This window comes from Spodoptera frugiperda, chromosome 31, assembly GCF_023101765.2.
Source record: "Spodoptera frugiperda isolate SF20-4 chromosome 31, AGI-APGP_CSIRO_Sfru_2.0, whole genome shotgun sequence".
Classification (NCBI taxonomy): domain Eukaryota; kingdom Metazoa; phylum Arthropoda; class Insecta; order Lepidoptera; family Noctuidae; genus Spodoptera; species Spodoptera frugiperda.
In genome coordinates, this window is record NC_064242.1 from 12,030,858 (window position 1) to 12,047,493 (window position 16,636).

The window sequence follows — 16,636 nt, forward strand, 5'->3', positions numbered from 1 at the left end:
CATTAAAGTTAGTTTTTAAATAACACGCAGATTAATCTAAATAAAATAAATTAAAAAATTAGAAATAAATTATATTGTTTAAAAATGGAATATATTGCTAAGGCCCTTGCACACGGTGCGTTCACCGTCAGGCCGGCGTCGCCCGCGGCGCGCACGACACGGCGATCTGATCGCCTCCGCCCGTCATTTGCGTTAGACGATGTTTGCAGCATCGATTTGAATTCGTCACGTTCGAACGCAATATCGACGTGGTGCAAATTTTCGAGGCGGAGCCCGAAACGTTTCGGTGTGAAGTCGGTGTGAACTGTGTGTTGGGGCTTTTATATTTATACAGAGTGCTGTTTTTGTAGCATTAAGTCATTTGTGCTATATTCGGTTGACGTAAACAACTGCATTTCCTCGTTCGTATTTATGTAAAATTTTAGTTTTTTTTATGGTATAAGTCGGTAAACGAGCAGACGGATCACCTGATGGTAAGTCGCCGCCGCCCATGGACACCCGAAATAACAGAGGCGTTTTTTTTTTCTTTTAAAACGTTGCCCCTCATTAGGATTTCCTCCTGCGTCGTGGGTGCGTTTACAAACATACATTTGCGTTGCCGGCTTTTTGGGGGTTCGGGATTTAAGTTTTGTTGGGGTATCGTGATTGGCAAGATTGGTCAAGGGGGGAATTGGGCCTCAGGAAAAAAATATAAATTACTTCTTCTTTATTAAAGCTTATCATTTCATACACCAATTGATTCTATTTGACATTAGACAAAAGCTTAAACGTTGTTCTACAAATATACTGTCTGACGAATTCAAGACAAAATATTTTAAAATTACATTATTGGTGACTAATTGTTAATAAATTTATCGTAAATATCTCCGAAAATGTCTCTACCTACTACAAACAAACTGAATGAAACCACAGCAGTGACTCACAGTGTTGTCTTAAGGAAACGCTAAAGTTTGGTCGCGTAAGGCTCACGGAACCAGCTGCGGCCTGCAACTATGCACATTACTATATTTTACTCTTGCAGGCTCTTGCAGGTGCAGTTAACTAACCAGTAATATAGTAATAATGATTAATTTGTGTGGATTTAATGGTAATAGGCAGTTTTATTACTCAGTTTGGAATAATTTAGAGTGTTAGGTTATGGAGGAGATGACAATGGCTTTCTAAACCATGAACTTGTTATGATTTTGTGACTAAACATATAATGCTACTCTACAATTTACACCCACTTTTCACCATTTATGTTTTGCCATATACTGGGCACAGTTTCAGACCGCAAGCTACTTCTGGAAAATTTTCGAAAAGCCGAAAAAAGCCCAGCAATGCTTTGCCCGAATTGAACCCGAGATCCCTTGCCTCGAAGTTGCACGCATTTGCGACCACTTAACCAACGATCCAATCGCGCATATGACATTTACTTTACATTAAAGTACCTACACAATGCTTATATTCTTAAATACATTAATGTTCATTACTAAGTAGCGTGTCATTTCCAGTGAATTTATTTGTGAAAACAAAAGCTACTCGTCTGAATTGATCCCTGAAAATCTCCCCGAGTTGGAGCCCCTCTCCGCGAACAACATTTTAAATTGATACTTCAACTCACAATCTCTTACACAGTTACTAACCACAGTTTTATTTACTTAAACGCTTATATTTCGGTCGTGGAAGTGTTAATTTTTTATACATACATGGCCTACACGCCTGTCTCCCATAGGGGTAGGTATAGAACACCAATAAAATTGCTACGAATATTACATGTCTCTCTCACTTCATCAACAGTCATCATCGTCAGTCGTATTTGATGTAATTGAAAAATAATTAGGTACATTATTGGTCAATACTTAGGCCTAACATTGCGCAGAACATAAGTTAGCATAAAATATTTCTGAATCTTTTTTGATTGGTTGGTTTACTCGAGCCGGTCAATCAGAGCGCCGTTTGCGCTGTCGTTTTGATTACTTTAATCGTAAAGCAAACTGAAAGTGCAGTAGCTGCTACCAAGCGTTAAGACGTCGGTTAATAATGTAGAGAAAGCACATAGTCCAACAGCATACATGAACAACAGTGATTGTGTAAAAAATCCACAAAAATACATAAATTGGTAAAAAATCTGATGTTACTAAACACACCCTGTTTCTGGCAGTGGGCGTAACAGTCAGTACGTCCGAAAGTACCGCACTAGCGCACAGGGTGCACAGAACACAGCCGATGTACCACGGAACGGTCTGCCGCTTATTGCACACGTTAAATACTAGTTATTGGAACCGATATTATGTCTGTATATTGGACAGTGTATTGTAGAAGTGTTTTGGAAAACGAAAAACGAGTCGTAATGTTTGAAAACCCAATCTTAACTTTTATTAACATTGCATAAGAACTTAATGCGTCCAATAAAATAATTCTCATCAGCGTCGTGAGGTAGGGTGCCCAAAAGACTGGCAGCATTGCCACGTTGAATGAATAATTTTATACCTGTCTGACATTGGTATCTCTGCTTACCTCAACAGAACGCCACATACATATCTATTCATCACAATCTCTTCATGCATGCTCGTCAATTGAAGATTGAGGTGCTTATAATTTGCCCTTTTTTCAATATTTCGCCTTGAATGCCTTCTACCGACTGTCCCATGCATCCTCGCTCGATACGTCTATTTTACAAATCGTATACTTATGACTTTAACTTGAATCAATACTGATCTCCATTGTACAACCTTATCATAACATCGCACCACCGAGTGTGGTCCCCACTTCCTCCACGAGTCCGCACAACTTCCTTGCACACGACACATCTATAGAAAAAGATCGGCAAATCTCGATCGCGTGCGATAAATAGACAACAATGACCAGTGGCCGCCATTAGCGGCTATTACGTAACGCATATTAAGTGTGCTTTCATCTCGCCGGCTATTGTGCACTGTGACCGTACCGACTTCCGTGTCCCTTGTACGACGCGGCCGGCTGCCGAGACGGTGTAACGCGGGAATAGGGAATAATGAGCTCTGTGTTATTTATTTACCTACATGTTGAATTAAATCAACTCTTTACGTGGATTTTTCGTGATGTTTTAAGATGTTTTCGAAATTCATCAAGAGAAACTATTGTGTTCTTTTTCTTCTCTTCTAGTAATATCTTCTGATATAATTATTTCATGCGAGGTCCAAGACAGTCACTAATATAAGTGTTTCGATATTTTCATGGTTGTATTTACTGTAGATCCTGGCTTACAGGAATTGCAGCGGTTTTGAGAGGTTGTGAAGAGCTTTTTTAATGGGAATATGAAAAATGATTTTGAATTTAATTTAAGTTTATGTTGCTTTATGCTCGAATCAAAATCGACTCATTATAAGGTGTGACCATTCTGTCATCTTCGTTCTCTACAAAAGTAGTCTCAAAGTCTAGTAGAAGCACTCTCAACTATAAAACTGTCCCTAAATCAGTACTTAGTATAATTATAAAGCTAATTCTATTTTAAGTTAAAATCAATTCACAAAGAACAGCATCAACAGTCCATCAGTAATGAAACAGTCGCAATAAAAACAAATGCCCACCTCAGCTACTTCTAACCCTTACAGCTACACGGCGATAAAATAAAACAAAATGTACACCCGAAATAAAATAACCATATAAACGGAATAACGATCGGATACCCAATAAAATTGCAGAAGTGAACCACACTTACTTTTATACCAATCTCTGAAGTTTGGCATAAAACCGCTAGGGCGGAAGGGCGTAAAGTTATGCGCAGTAAAACATCGGCCTCCTACTGAGGATTAAGGCAATTTAGACAATTACACGAGCTATTACTAAATAAAAATAAGTGTTTATGTGTATTTTACGTTATTACTGCTATATCTAAAGTAGTTATAGAAGAGTAAACTGGCTTATGAGCCGCGAAATATCTCCAGTTATTGTCCATTTCAATCCAGACCATCCCATCACTTATATTAGGTTATAATGCTACATTCCAAGAATTCAACTTCTAATAATTATCGTAACACTAATACATATGCTCCAATTACTATGAAACCAATAACTAAACATCACAATCAATTATGTAAATCAAAATCAATGACATTTTCTACAATAACAATCTTTATCTCAATGACATAATAGTCACATTAGTTTGAATCACACCTAACAGACTTTTTACTTAATCAGAACGAAATAAATAAAACATAAATTACGTAGAAGTATAGTTTCATATAAATGTTTCCAATTTCTCCGAACTGATCAATTAAGCGCGAGTATTCAACCCTGTCGGCTGGCCAACGAGGTGTTGAAACAGCCGCGAACACAAAGTAAACATCATCCATTGCTTGTTTGTTCGTTCCACAAAAGAGTTCCTATTGTAAGTTCCCCAACAAACGCGTCAATGGACTGTGACGGCCAACAAAACAATATACCTTTTTATCACTGTTTCCATCGTTTTGTAAAATTATAATGACTTGTGAGAATTGTACTTGTTTTACAAGAAAGTAATCATTTCATTTACAGATTTGTATGTAACTAGTTATGTATTAGACATTAATCCGTTTTTTATTCGTTTCCTTGTCTGCTATATGCTTGTATGCTCATTAGGAAGTGCATGAAGCGATTAAATAGCGAATAATGCTTGTCGATGAAACCATATTTGTATTGTATGGCAGAGAATTCTTATTAGGTTACCAGCTAATAGTGCAATTTAAATATACACTTCCGAATGGCGCTATAATAGCTTTTGTTAACGTAAATAAATTATACAATTCACACATCACTGTTGACAACGCATCAAAAAGGCCGTTACACACTGTACATAATATTTAAATTAAGACCTGTAATTCCTTAAAATGCAATTAAAGAATTTGAGTTTGAGTTTGACCACAGGTTTGAGCACTAATCACCACGCTTGCATAATGCACGTTGGCGATTACAAACTTAAAAGCCACATTGGTAATTGCCGTTACTATATTTCGAATCCGATCTCTTATACATAAGGAGGACAAGAGCGTCTTAGACCTCCAGGCCACCACGACACCTTTTACTGATAATATGAGTGTGTAATAATAGGATAATTTTGGTGTGGTTCTTTCGAGCCGGCCAATCAGAACGCCAAACGCACTCTCATTTCGATTTCGTTAAACGTAAAGCAAACTCTTATTTAAGGGTTCTGACATTACAAAAACTTAAACACAAATTTCTCCAATCCTCACATAGTGCAGTTCACCTCAGTCCAACTCCTTGCTCTGTTACAATTTCAATCCTAAATAGGTTCTAGCTTGTTATTATGTTATTAACATTAGAAATTACGACATCTCATTGTACTGTAATCGGTAGAGTTTGCCATGTAGCCTGTAGTGTACACAGCACGTTACCTCACTTGGCTCAAATTGTTTCTATGCTAATTTAGAAATGGGCCACCGACTTGAAGTTGCTTTGAATACGTTTCGAATGTTCTGGAAGGAAAATCTTTGCGAATGTCGGTTGAATATTAATATCAATTTTACTTAAATCAATATTTTTCTTGAGAAAAGAACTTGTGCTAGTGATACAGAGAATAATTTATTCTCGTAATAAACCGTAGTAAGCCGATAACATAATAGTCACTCGTAATTATTTATATACATGCTCCATCGTAGGCTGCATCATCACTTACCATCAAGCGAGATAGAGGCCAAACGTTGACCCATTAAACGTAAAAAAAAAGAAAATTGAATGTGCTGAATTTTCATTTACAATTCTTTTCTTAAAAAAAAAAACAGTATTATTTAAAACCTGCAAAACTAAAAAAAAGTACCTTATAATAATACGAGGGAATGAAAGTTTTAAAACTCTATCCACATGGTTTACGCAATGAGACGTATTTATCGTATTACTATGGTGATTTCTAAATATGAGTATGTCAATAAATATCGTGACACAATGCTCAATATTGCCATAATGTTAATGCGCTACAACTGCAGCCCCGCTGTCTCGTCGGGCCGTTGGTCGCACACGCAATGGAAACAAGGCCTTGTGTTCGATATTTAGATCTCGGATCAACTTATTAGGTTCGCTAAACACTTTCTTAAGGATGCTTTTCTACCAGAGATGTGCTATGTAATAGCTAAGCTGTAAAACTATGTGACCATCTCCACTGATACTAAGCTATGTAGTGGTGCAAGATGTGCTATGAAGATGTGCCGGTGCAAAGTAGCAGTACGAGGAAGCTGCAGTATGCGATGCATCGATAATAGGGAAATCATCCCTAGCACGGATCCATGGATCTTTACATATAACGTAGCACATCTCTGGTGGAAAAATTACCTAAGGTGTTGTATTGTGGCAAACAAAATTCTAGACTTAGTATTCTTACAGGGAATTTAAACCAACACCTAACGTTGTAGCCCTACATGTAAACACTTATCTTTCAAAATGTTAGAGTTTATTTCAATTAAAAACTAAACATCAAAAATGTCCAGCAAAATCTCTCGATATCCCGAAAAACAATACAAAATCAAAACAATGTTCACATTAAAACGTGAATATGGCAGAGGACATGTATAAAAATATAAAAATATAATCTGGACGGGACAACGGTTGACGGTGACATCTCACGAAGGAAGCCCCTGTCAGGCATGTTACGTGAAAACTTTCACACTGAGGGAAATTACTGAGAAATAATAATACCTACTGGCTATTTTTTGTAACGTTTGTGTTCACTGTTACTTCTATTAATGATTGTTTGGTTCATGATTTTGTTTTAGAGATGATTATGGGACGGGGTAGCGGATTTGGTTAAAACCGGATTTATCTGTTCGTTTAAACCGTTCTAAGTTCAATTATTTTTTTTGATCTTCTACTTATTCCGTGCTTTCTCTTTTTCAACTATGTCATTTTCTTCTGTCAGGCTTCATCTTTATAAACTCCTTTTTATTCTTTTGTAATTATGGTTCTGGGAACTGCGGGTTGTCTATTCTTCCCGCCGAATCCGAAACAGGAACCTACCGAAACTAACTGCGGGTTGTCTATACTTTGGACACCAAAGTCTACTTCTTCATCATTGAATGACGCTAGTTTACAATTTAACTATACATATAAATTTGCCTTGCCTCTGCCTACTGCTTTATGCAAGTCATGATATTAATCTATTAAATAAAAGGGAAATATAAGCATCAGTCCCATGAACTGCCCTTGAAGATCTTGCCTCACAAGTCTTAGGACTAAAAATAACCAAATCTCCATTTAAAAAATAGAAGTACACACCAAGTAATTGGCACCTCAGCTCGTTTAAAATTCAGGTGTCCCGTCAGCCGTTATCTGCGTCGGCTGGAATCGAACCCGCACCCGTACAATGGACATGCGTCAACACCTCCGAGACAGACACGCGGACATTTTGCTCCTATTTGTCTTTTAGTTACAGTTTTATTATTTTATACACTCGTTTGCTAGAGATTGTTTCTGTTTAAGAATAGAGTAAGATGTGTGAATGATAGTATGCTTTTAGTATTAATGTATTATCATAGAATTATAAATTAAAGATTTAATGCCCTATAGTCTTATCGTTAAATGTGGGAGAGCCATGCTTCGGCACGAATGGCCCGGGTTGACAGAAGTGATACCACGGCCTCACAGAAAACCGACGTGAAACAACGCTTGCGTTGTGTAAGTGAGTTTACCGGAGGCCTAGGTACTACTCTTCCCAATCTCTCAAATCCACGATTCCTCAACAAACCTTAAATTCCAAAGGCCAGCAACGCACTTGTAACGCCTTTAGTGTTTCGGGTATTCATGGGCGGTAGCGATTGCTTACGATCAGGTGATCCATTAGCTCGTTTACCGGCTTATACCATAAAAAAATTAAAAGTCACATGTATGTTTGTATCATGCGTAATTATCTTGCATCGGATAACACGATTGCTGTCGTAATAATTGCTGAAACGCAAAAGATACTAATATAAAGAACGTTTAATTTATGGAATGAACTGAATGAGATTGTCACTAGCTTCTTAATTTATCTCCAGGATACAACTGAATGAAATTAAATCTGCAACCGTACCGTCCACCGTCGGCCATCCTATAAACCACTCCTCACCTCGTAACTCAGATCTGTATCAGACATTAAGTACATAGCCATAAGGTTGAAGTTCCCCTGCAGCAGAACTAGGGTTGTGCTGACTTAGTTAGTAGTTGGTGTTCATTTTGTAAGGTAATCTGATTATTTGTCGTCATGTGTGCGTGGTGATGTGTAATTGTGTTAAGTGGGGCTGATTGTATTGTTGGCTGAATGCTAAGGAAGTATACGTCTAGTATTCGCTGTAGATGTGATGATTAGGGTGTTTGCAAAAACGTCGACTTTGTATCGTAGAGTATTTGTGAGATTTTGATACATTGATGGTGTTGTATTATGAGAGCTTAATATATAATTTTCGCCTATCTCGCCTGGTGGTAAGTAATGATGTGACCTACGATGGAGCGTATCTGCCCATAAGCAACCTATTCACTATTATAATTTTGTTTTAAATTTTTTTTTTTTTTTTTTTTTTTTGTAAAATTTAAACGCCCCGTCGTATTTCTCGACTTAAGTTTGGCTGTAATAAAAAGCTCTGTTTCTATACCTAGAAAGGATAACTTCAACATGATCATTACGAGACCACAGACATAATGCAATAACACTATCTACCTTAAAACCCCCAAAAACCAAAAGCGTCCAATTCAAACAAACCAAAGAACAATCGCCATCGAAAGATCCGAACCTCCACCAATAAGTTCGCTTCGCCCACGCACCCATCGTTCAGATGTACCAGTCCTGTGTACCGGCTCACTGGCCCTGTGTATGAAAATAACACATACATGCACTTTACCAATTGTGCCTCGTCGGCTACATTAGCTGGATTGACACGAACATGCTGCTTGTTACTGCACTATCGAGATGCGTATCAAACGCCTTTGGGCTACTGTTTTCGTATCTTCGTCCTGGATCTAAAGTTTCCGTGGAAGTGGCTTTAGCGGTTTGTATTATAAAGTGGTTGTTTGCATTGTCGGTGTGACTGCTCTATATGATATTTTGCACTGTTAACTAAGGTACTGAGTGATTGGAGTTGATGAACTTTAAATATAATTATGAAATTTGGATGGAGGTCGCTTCCAACCGGCCTATCTGGAAATCATTGGGGGAGGCCTATGTTCAGCAGTGGACGTCTTATGGCTGATATGATGATGATGATGATGAAATTTGGATTGTATCATTTGTTATGAATTGAAATTGATCAGGAGGTACATAACAAAATAAATATAACATTACTCAGACTATATGGTATAAGTAGTATGGTGGGAAAATTAGAAATTTTGTAGTTATTTATATAAAAAAAACGTTGCTCCTTGCTACGATTTTCTCCTGTGTCGTGAGTGCATTTCCAATAATACAATTTCACATACTCATGTCACCCAGACCCGAAAAAACAATTTGTGGATCACACAAAGTGTTGCTCCGTATACTGTGGTAGCCGGTTGCTTAGCCACCGCGCCAACAGTATGGTCAGTTAAGTTCAATTATGCTTATCAATATAATTAACAAATACATCGATTTTCTAGTTTCACCAATATACATCAGTTTTATTTGTTTTTTTTTTCTTTAGCTACGTCACAGTAGTAGCAATATTAATCTCCATTAAGAGCTGAACTATCGATTAAGAAAACAAATTCGACCTCAACTGCGGGAGATTAATGCGTTCAAAGATAAATAAAACAAACTCTTAGGTTTATAGTTTCTAGACTACTAGATAGGTATCAGTCTAGACTAGGATGAAAATAGGTTGCACTAGAAATGTACTGGGTGTTAGTTTACTTTACTACGCATCTAATGTAAATTAGTATTGGTGCCTATCTTATATATTCGCGATTTTGCAGACATTTTTAAGATGTGACTCTTTCTTCTTAACTGTGTTTTAACGTTTAACGTTTGCTGGAGCTGCGGACTACCTAGCGGGTTTACCGGGGTCCCAGCTCTAAAAGCAGGAGTAGGAACGGGGTGGTTTTCAGTCAGTAAGAGTCTGACACTCCCTCTCGCCTCGCCTATGGCGGGAGTATTTTGGAATGGATGATTTCCGCATACGCATTCTCTAGATCACATTACTTTCCACTGACTAAAATATATACGACCATAAATGACCAAAGAGAGAATAACATTTTTAACTAGCATCAAATAAACAAAAATCAATTACCTAACCTACATTTGACAGAAAATACCCATTCAAAAAATGAACACAATCTAAAAAATCAATCAATCACATTGAAACCGCTTCCAGCACACTATGATCCACGCGACCGTTTCTCGGGTGTAAATGGGTGCATAATAAGCGACCATTCAAAATCAAGCAGACGCATTCCGGCCCGTATAATAGGAATTCTTTACTATACACATGTTTGTTAGTTCGCGTGTGTGTTCGACATTTGTATGGGATCCTTGAATAATGATTTACAATGTATTCGGTAGAAATAACGCTCAGCTTTCCGTTGTTATCGAAAGATTTTTATCGGTCCAGACTTGTTTGCGGTATGAAAATCTGGTTTCTGGACCTTTTTTTGGAAGGGTGTGCTGAAGATTGGTGCGTTAATTGGTGTATTGTGGACTGGGTGAAGAGTGTGGTGATATTGAATAGAAAAATGTTTAATAACTTGTGCTTAATTTGACAATTAATGAAATGTTCCTTCCTTTCTATGTTAGTCCATCATCATCCACATCCTATAAGTGACCACTGCTGACCAAAGGCCTCTTCTCACACGGAGTAGGTTTTGAACATTAATCATCACGCTTGCTCAATTCTGGTTAGCGATTTCAAACTTATAAATTAGAAATTAAAAGCCCAGGTTTCCTCCATATAACTCAGAAAAAGTCACATCGGTACTTGGCGTTTCATCCCCTATGAAAAGTGGGCGTCTTAAACCTCCGGGCCACCACAACATTAACATTGTAATGTGGTAGCTTAAATGTCAAATTATACTTAATAATCTTTACCGTGATAAATAATTTCATACAATTTTTCCAATAATTATCTTAAAGACGATAAATTACGTGTTTAAAGTGACACAAAAATCATAGTGTGGTACAAATTCGTGTTATTACGAGAATCTGTATCGTATCGAGCGATCGACGATATATCGAACACGATCGATGGCGATACGATCGATCGATTGTGCACTTTGGTGCATTCCCACTTTGGGTACTTTTTATTTGGGAATAATGTGGAGATTTTTGTGTACATTATTAAAATAGATTCTGTTTTATTTAAGTGAACTGTTCGAGAATAGTTCTCCTAGTTTCAAGTCATACAGGGACTCTTACTTATGAGCACTGTGCGCGGCGCAGTGAGGTCGCCAAGCCAACCGATAATATTTTAGTTATTAATTTAAGAAAATTTCTACAAATGTGTTTTATCGACAAATATTCCAACAAATAAAATAAATACAGAAAAATTCAATGTCATTAAGTAAATTTGTAAAGTAAAGCTGTATCTAATGAGATAACAGGAAAAACAGTTTCAATAAAGGTGTAAATAAACATTTTAAACGGATTCATTGAATAAATAAGTTTTCCGAATGAATTTTACACATAACGTGGGATATGAAATTTTGTTGTGACGTTTGTATGGTTTCCCCGAAATTCGCGGTTGGAATTTATTGGTTTAGCCAACGTCACACTGATACTAACTCTGAATGAAAATATTTGTAAAGTTAAATAAGGATTGATATGTACACAAATTGTTTGTTTATGTGATATGGTAAATGGTCTACCGTAATTTTTTTGGCGCTTGCATGACTCTCGAACCTCTCGTTCCTTGATCAATAGGGAATAAGCTACTGTCGTACTATTGGATGTTCAATATTTGACAGCTGTTGGGATTGGACAAAAAGCCTTCTTCCTAAATTCGCGCGATCTGGTGAGTCAAAAACGGTAGCACCCATTAGACTTGACATTCTTGGTAAATATTTTAACAACATCTCTGTAGATTTCATACCATTCTAAATCTTCACTGAGATAACGCTTCATACAATGTTAGTGTTGCTTAATAATATGAATTAAGTAATCACATCCTGATGTACGATTACATAATTAGATACCGGATCTCTATCAAAACCAAACATATTGCCACCACATTTGCTATCCTACATCCGTGAATATTTTTTTCTAATCCCGGAACCAACTTTTCTCACACCAAACCCACAAAATCACACGACGTCACAATGACGTCACAGCGCTCAAAATATTTACGTAACCCGAATGAAAAGTGACGCAATGGGAAGATACCGCGTATCACTCGCGACTCCTGCGCACCTGTATTCAATATGGCGGTAATGGTGATTTTCGTACACTGTACAGTAATGTACTTGGGGTGATTTATTAAGTGTTTCCTGCTTACAGCTTGCAGCGTGTATTTATTTCCTTGAAAAATGGACGCGGTGTGTGCTGTTACTGGGTTTGAATGCAGTGCTACTTGTTTTCATTTTAATTCTATAAGATGGTTTTACTGTAGGGTAACATTTTTGTATGTATGTATACCTTATTTACGGGACTCTTAATAACCCTCAAAGTCATTGAATTGCTAATTCTTAACGTCTATCGCTTCATTAACAGTCAATATTTTCAATACAAAATCGTTACTAAAGCAAGAAGGAATCATTAAATGTTTCTAAGTGCGGCAGATAATAACAACATAAAAATATAAGCCAATAACCTCCAGAACATAATTCAGCAAGTCCTTGCTACTGAGACTCAATATCGATGCTCTTATGGTTAGAAAAAGACCAGAACCTAAAAAATAAGTAGCTCTACCTACCATTTAACTAAACAAAACTAGACACTAATAGAGCTTTTCACCATTAATTTACGTGAGTAAACCGTGATTTTAGTTAGTCTTTACCATCATTAAAATTAAACACAAAACCATATAGTCTATGTTTATCCGTAGCTTACAAAGCTCCATTCTATTATTTTACAAAGCAACATCTCGAACAACGCAGTAATAGTTAATTTACAGTTAGCACAATAATGAGGTAACTGTAGCATTGTGACGTCACAGCTTAGTAAACGAACTGTATCGTCCAAAAACGGTGCAGCGACCGATTGTGGCCGGCGGACACTTAATGCCACCCTGTTGTACTGGGCGCAGAATCAATTAACTACGATTTTACTTTAACATCTCTGTTTTCATGGAAAAGTGAATTCGTTGATTATAAGTTTCTAATTGAAGGGGGGAAAGTCATCCAATGACCTCTCCCGTCTTGTGCGAGGATGGAGGGTGTGACAGACTCTTTCTGACTAAGAACCACCCCGTTCCTATTCGTGTTTACCGAGCTTGAGCCGTGGTGAACCGCTATGTAGACTGCAGCTCACCCTTACAATTGTTACAAGCGTTTCATAGCTAGATTGGCAAACTCCGCTAACCTGCTAGGCAGTCCGCAGCTCCGAGTCGTTGATATAGTTAGGATTCTGGCAAGATATAAATTTTATAGTAGTGTTGCTACGATTAGAAAATATGACCAAAATGGTAAAAGAAATAAAATAAAATGAAAAGAAAAACGTTAGTCGTGTTTGCCGTTTACAGTTTATGTTGAACAGTCGCTAACTGCCACTGTTCTAATAACTTATAGGAGTTTAAAGACTACAAAAAAAGTAAAAAATCCTGCACCTACATACAATCTACACAGCCTACTAAAACCTAGTAATCTTTAAATTCTACGAAATAACAAAATACAGCCAACAAAGCTAAATAATTAAAGAATAATGTCACTGTAATCGATATCCTGAACAATGTAGGCAACAAAACGAATGAAACTTTACAACAACGGACCAAAGAAAAAACAACTCAAACATACAATAAATAAATCTCGTTTTTTACTGACCGTGCGTAGTTATCAGATGCACAGAAGAAAGCCGAATGCGTTAAACGGTAGTTAGTTAAGCACAATTATTATTATTTAGTGCGTCGGCGAATAAAGGCAACGCCTACGCGAGCTAGCCAGGCTCGAATACTATGGATACGGCGTTTAGAAGTTAGAGATTAACTATACAGTTTGTTTGACTTAATTTTGTTTAAAGATTATTTACTATGACTCTTTTAAATGTTTAGTAGGTTTAGCTGTTTAGTTGATTTTGTTTGGTCAGACTACCTACTCATATTTTTTGTCCATTAAAATGGTCAGTATACAACATTATCATAATGCATTTTTCAAATACTTTAGTAAAAGTTAATATTTATTGTAGTGAAACTTTCCTGATTTAAAAATTGACTCAACGACATGCGTTCGACTGTTGCAAAATGTTCTAACAAGACAGAAAAAAACAAATGTTTAAGCTCACAATATCCAAATCACCGTTCCCAAAAACCTTCCACAACACCTACCACATCCACTCTATTCTAACAGCAACAATAACGACGATGGTATCGGCGCCTGCGCACCCGTCCCTGGAAATCATCCTATGTAGGTATTTATTAACAATTGTGCTGCTTTGATGCGCACGATACCAACTAATTACCAATGTGATTTATCTTTGTGACGTCACAATGCCTTGTATGTATACAATAGATGTAATGTATGTGTGTATATGTGCGTGTAACAATAGATTCGTGTGCGTATGTGTGTGTAGTGATTTTTGGATGAGTAATGTTTTGATGGTATTTTTTTTATTATTATGCAATGCTGGTGTATTTTGAGAGTGTGAATCATGAATATTTTTGTTCTATAGTAGGAAAACAACACTCATACTTTATTGTTATTGTTGATTGATTGCCAATGTAGTACACTCACTTTTAATTAATCAAATAATTATTGTAGAGAGAATTGTTTTTAAAGGGGAAAAATTATCTAATTACTTCTCTCGCCTTGGGCGAGGCGAGAGGGAGTGTCAGATTCTTACTGACTAAAATCCACAACAAGCCGGAGCTCCGGGTTAGGTAGACCGCAGATCCGGGTTGGATTGATTGTCCTTACATATCATTTTTATTCTAAGTATGAATTCTGACATCGACAAAAAATTACACTTTTCTTACTAACTAAGGATTAAAACATTCACACGATTAAGAATCAAATCCAACCCTAGCGCGGTAAGACAACACCACTAACTAAACCACCAAAGCTTTCAGTTAAATTGTAACTTTAGTACAAAACGCCGTTTACTTTAAAACTCCTGAAAATTGATATTATGAAAGCCTCGAACACATTTTCCCACACAAACACCTCCATACATAAAGTCTGTCTGCGAAGTATAACGCGGTAAGTGGCACCCAGACGTTTTTACGCCACAACGCTAAAACACAGTAAGTGCACAGTTTCAGCCACACCTGTGCTCCGAACTAGATTTGAGTGGCAACCTGAACTTTTATATAAAGTGTTTTCTGGCTTAAAAGTGTGATTTTGTTATACCTAGACTCTGGTTCTTTTGAAAATTTAATTAAAGAATTTTTAGTCTTAGGACAGCTGCCTGTGGACGGTAATGGAAGTTTCGATATTTTCTTAGTTGCTAGGGTGGCTGCAAATGTGACCCGAACTTCAATTTAGGTGCTAAATATCTAATTTTATTTCTTGATTGCAATTTCAAAACACTCACTAATATTACAAATGTGAAATTTCTTTGTTTGGATGTTTGTCTGTCAATCACGCTAAAACTACTGAACGGATTTTTATGAAATTTGGTACACAGACAGGGTGATAGAATTCTTTTATTCTAAGGGAACGCGAGCGTAGCTACTGGCAGAAACTACCTACTTGCAAAAAATCTGAAATAGATTTTAATGTTAATTGACACATATTTCCTCCATAAGCAATGCGTATTTGGTATTTATATTTGCAAACGACAAAAAAACTTTTTATTTTGTGACTTTAACCTATTCGGCGATAACTTTTCGGTCGCTTCTTAAAAATGGCAGGCTTTCTCTCCTGTTCAGTGTTCACAAAGAGTTCAGCTGGTAAATTGTCATACGATTTGTAACTTCGAATCTTTCGCACGATTCATTACATGATAACACACAGTCATTTGTTTGTTATCCACGAATCTACAACCGCGTGGTTTGTAATCAATATGCAAATGAAACTGTAAAACAATAATAGCTTTTCAACAGGTTATTGGTAATTTAGTTAATGTTTGTCCTGATATCTTCAATTCAATTAAGAATACCGTAAGTTTATAATAAAAAAAAATTTAATGATTAAGGTGGTGCGTGTGAAAGTACGATTCAATAAATCAATCTCAAAGCGACGTTTTTACATAGTAAAAAGTTTCAGAAAAACTATACATAGGCACAATCCATCCGCGCCCCACAAAAGTCCGGCAATCCACTTGTAACTCCTCTGCTATTTCGAGCGTCTACGGGCGACGCTGATTGTTTACCACTACATGATGCGATCACACCTTATCCCATAAAAATATCGAATCACGAGTGTAAAAGGAACAAAGAGATCTAAATATCTATCGTTTCCTTGTCCACAGGATGAACCAGCATCTTCAGGCGACAGTGGAGACGAGAGCGGCAGTGAACCAGAGTCGCCGAGTGAGAAGCTACTACAGGTACACAAGCAAGAGTGGACCTGTGATAGCAATGAACGGGAAGCCAAAAATAGGTATGATAATACGAATTTCTTTTAGGAAGCCAGAGAAATATTTGATTAAAATAAGACTTTA

The 16,636-nt window shown here is 37.0% G+C and overlaps 1 protein-coding gene and 1 long non-coding RNA gene across 4 annotated transcripts in view; one reads left to right on the forward strand and one right to left on the reverse strand.

Moving 5' to 3' along the window:
* Positions 1-16,636, forward strand: part of LOC118276513 (serum response factor homolog) — a 230,352-nt gene that overhangs the window by 210,559 nt on the left and 3,157 nt on the right. For all 3 annotated transcript variants that reach the window (XM_035594865.2, XM_035594866.2, XM_035594867.2), the window contains one exon: positions 16,445-16,575. In XM_035594865.2, coding sequence (XP_035450758.2) covers positions 16,445-16,575 — 131 coding nt within the window. The remainder of the gene's footprint in view (positions 1-16,444; positions 16,576-16,636) is intronic.
* LOC126912924 (uncharacterized) overlaps positions 1-16,636 on the reverse strand; it is a 213,685-nt gene that overhangs the window by 156,749 nt on the left and 40,300 nt on the right. The window lies entirely within an intron of this gene.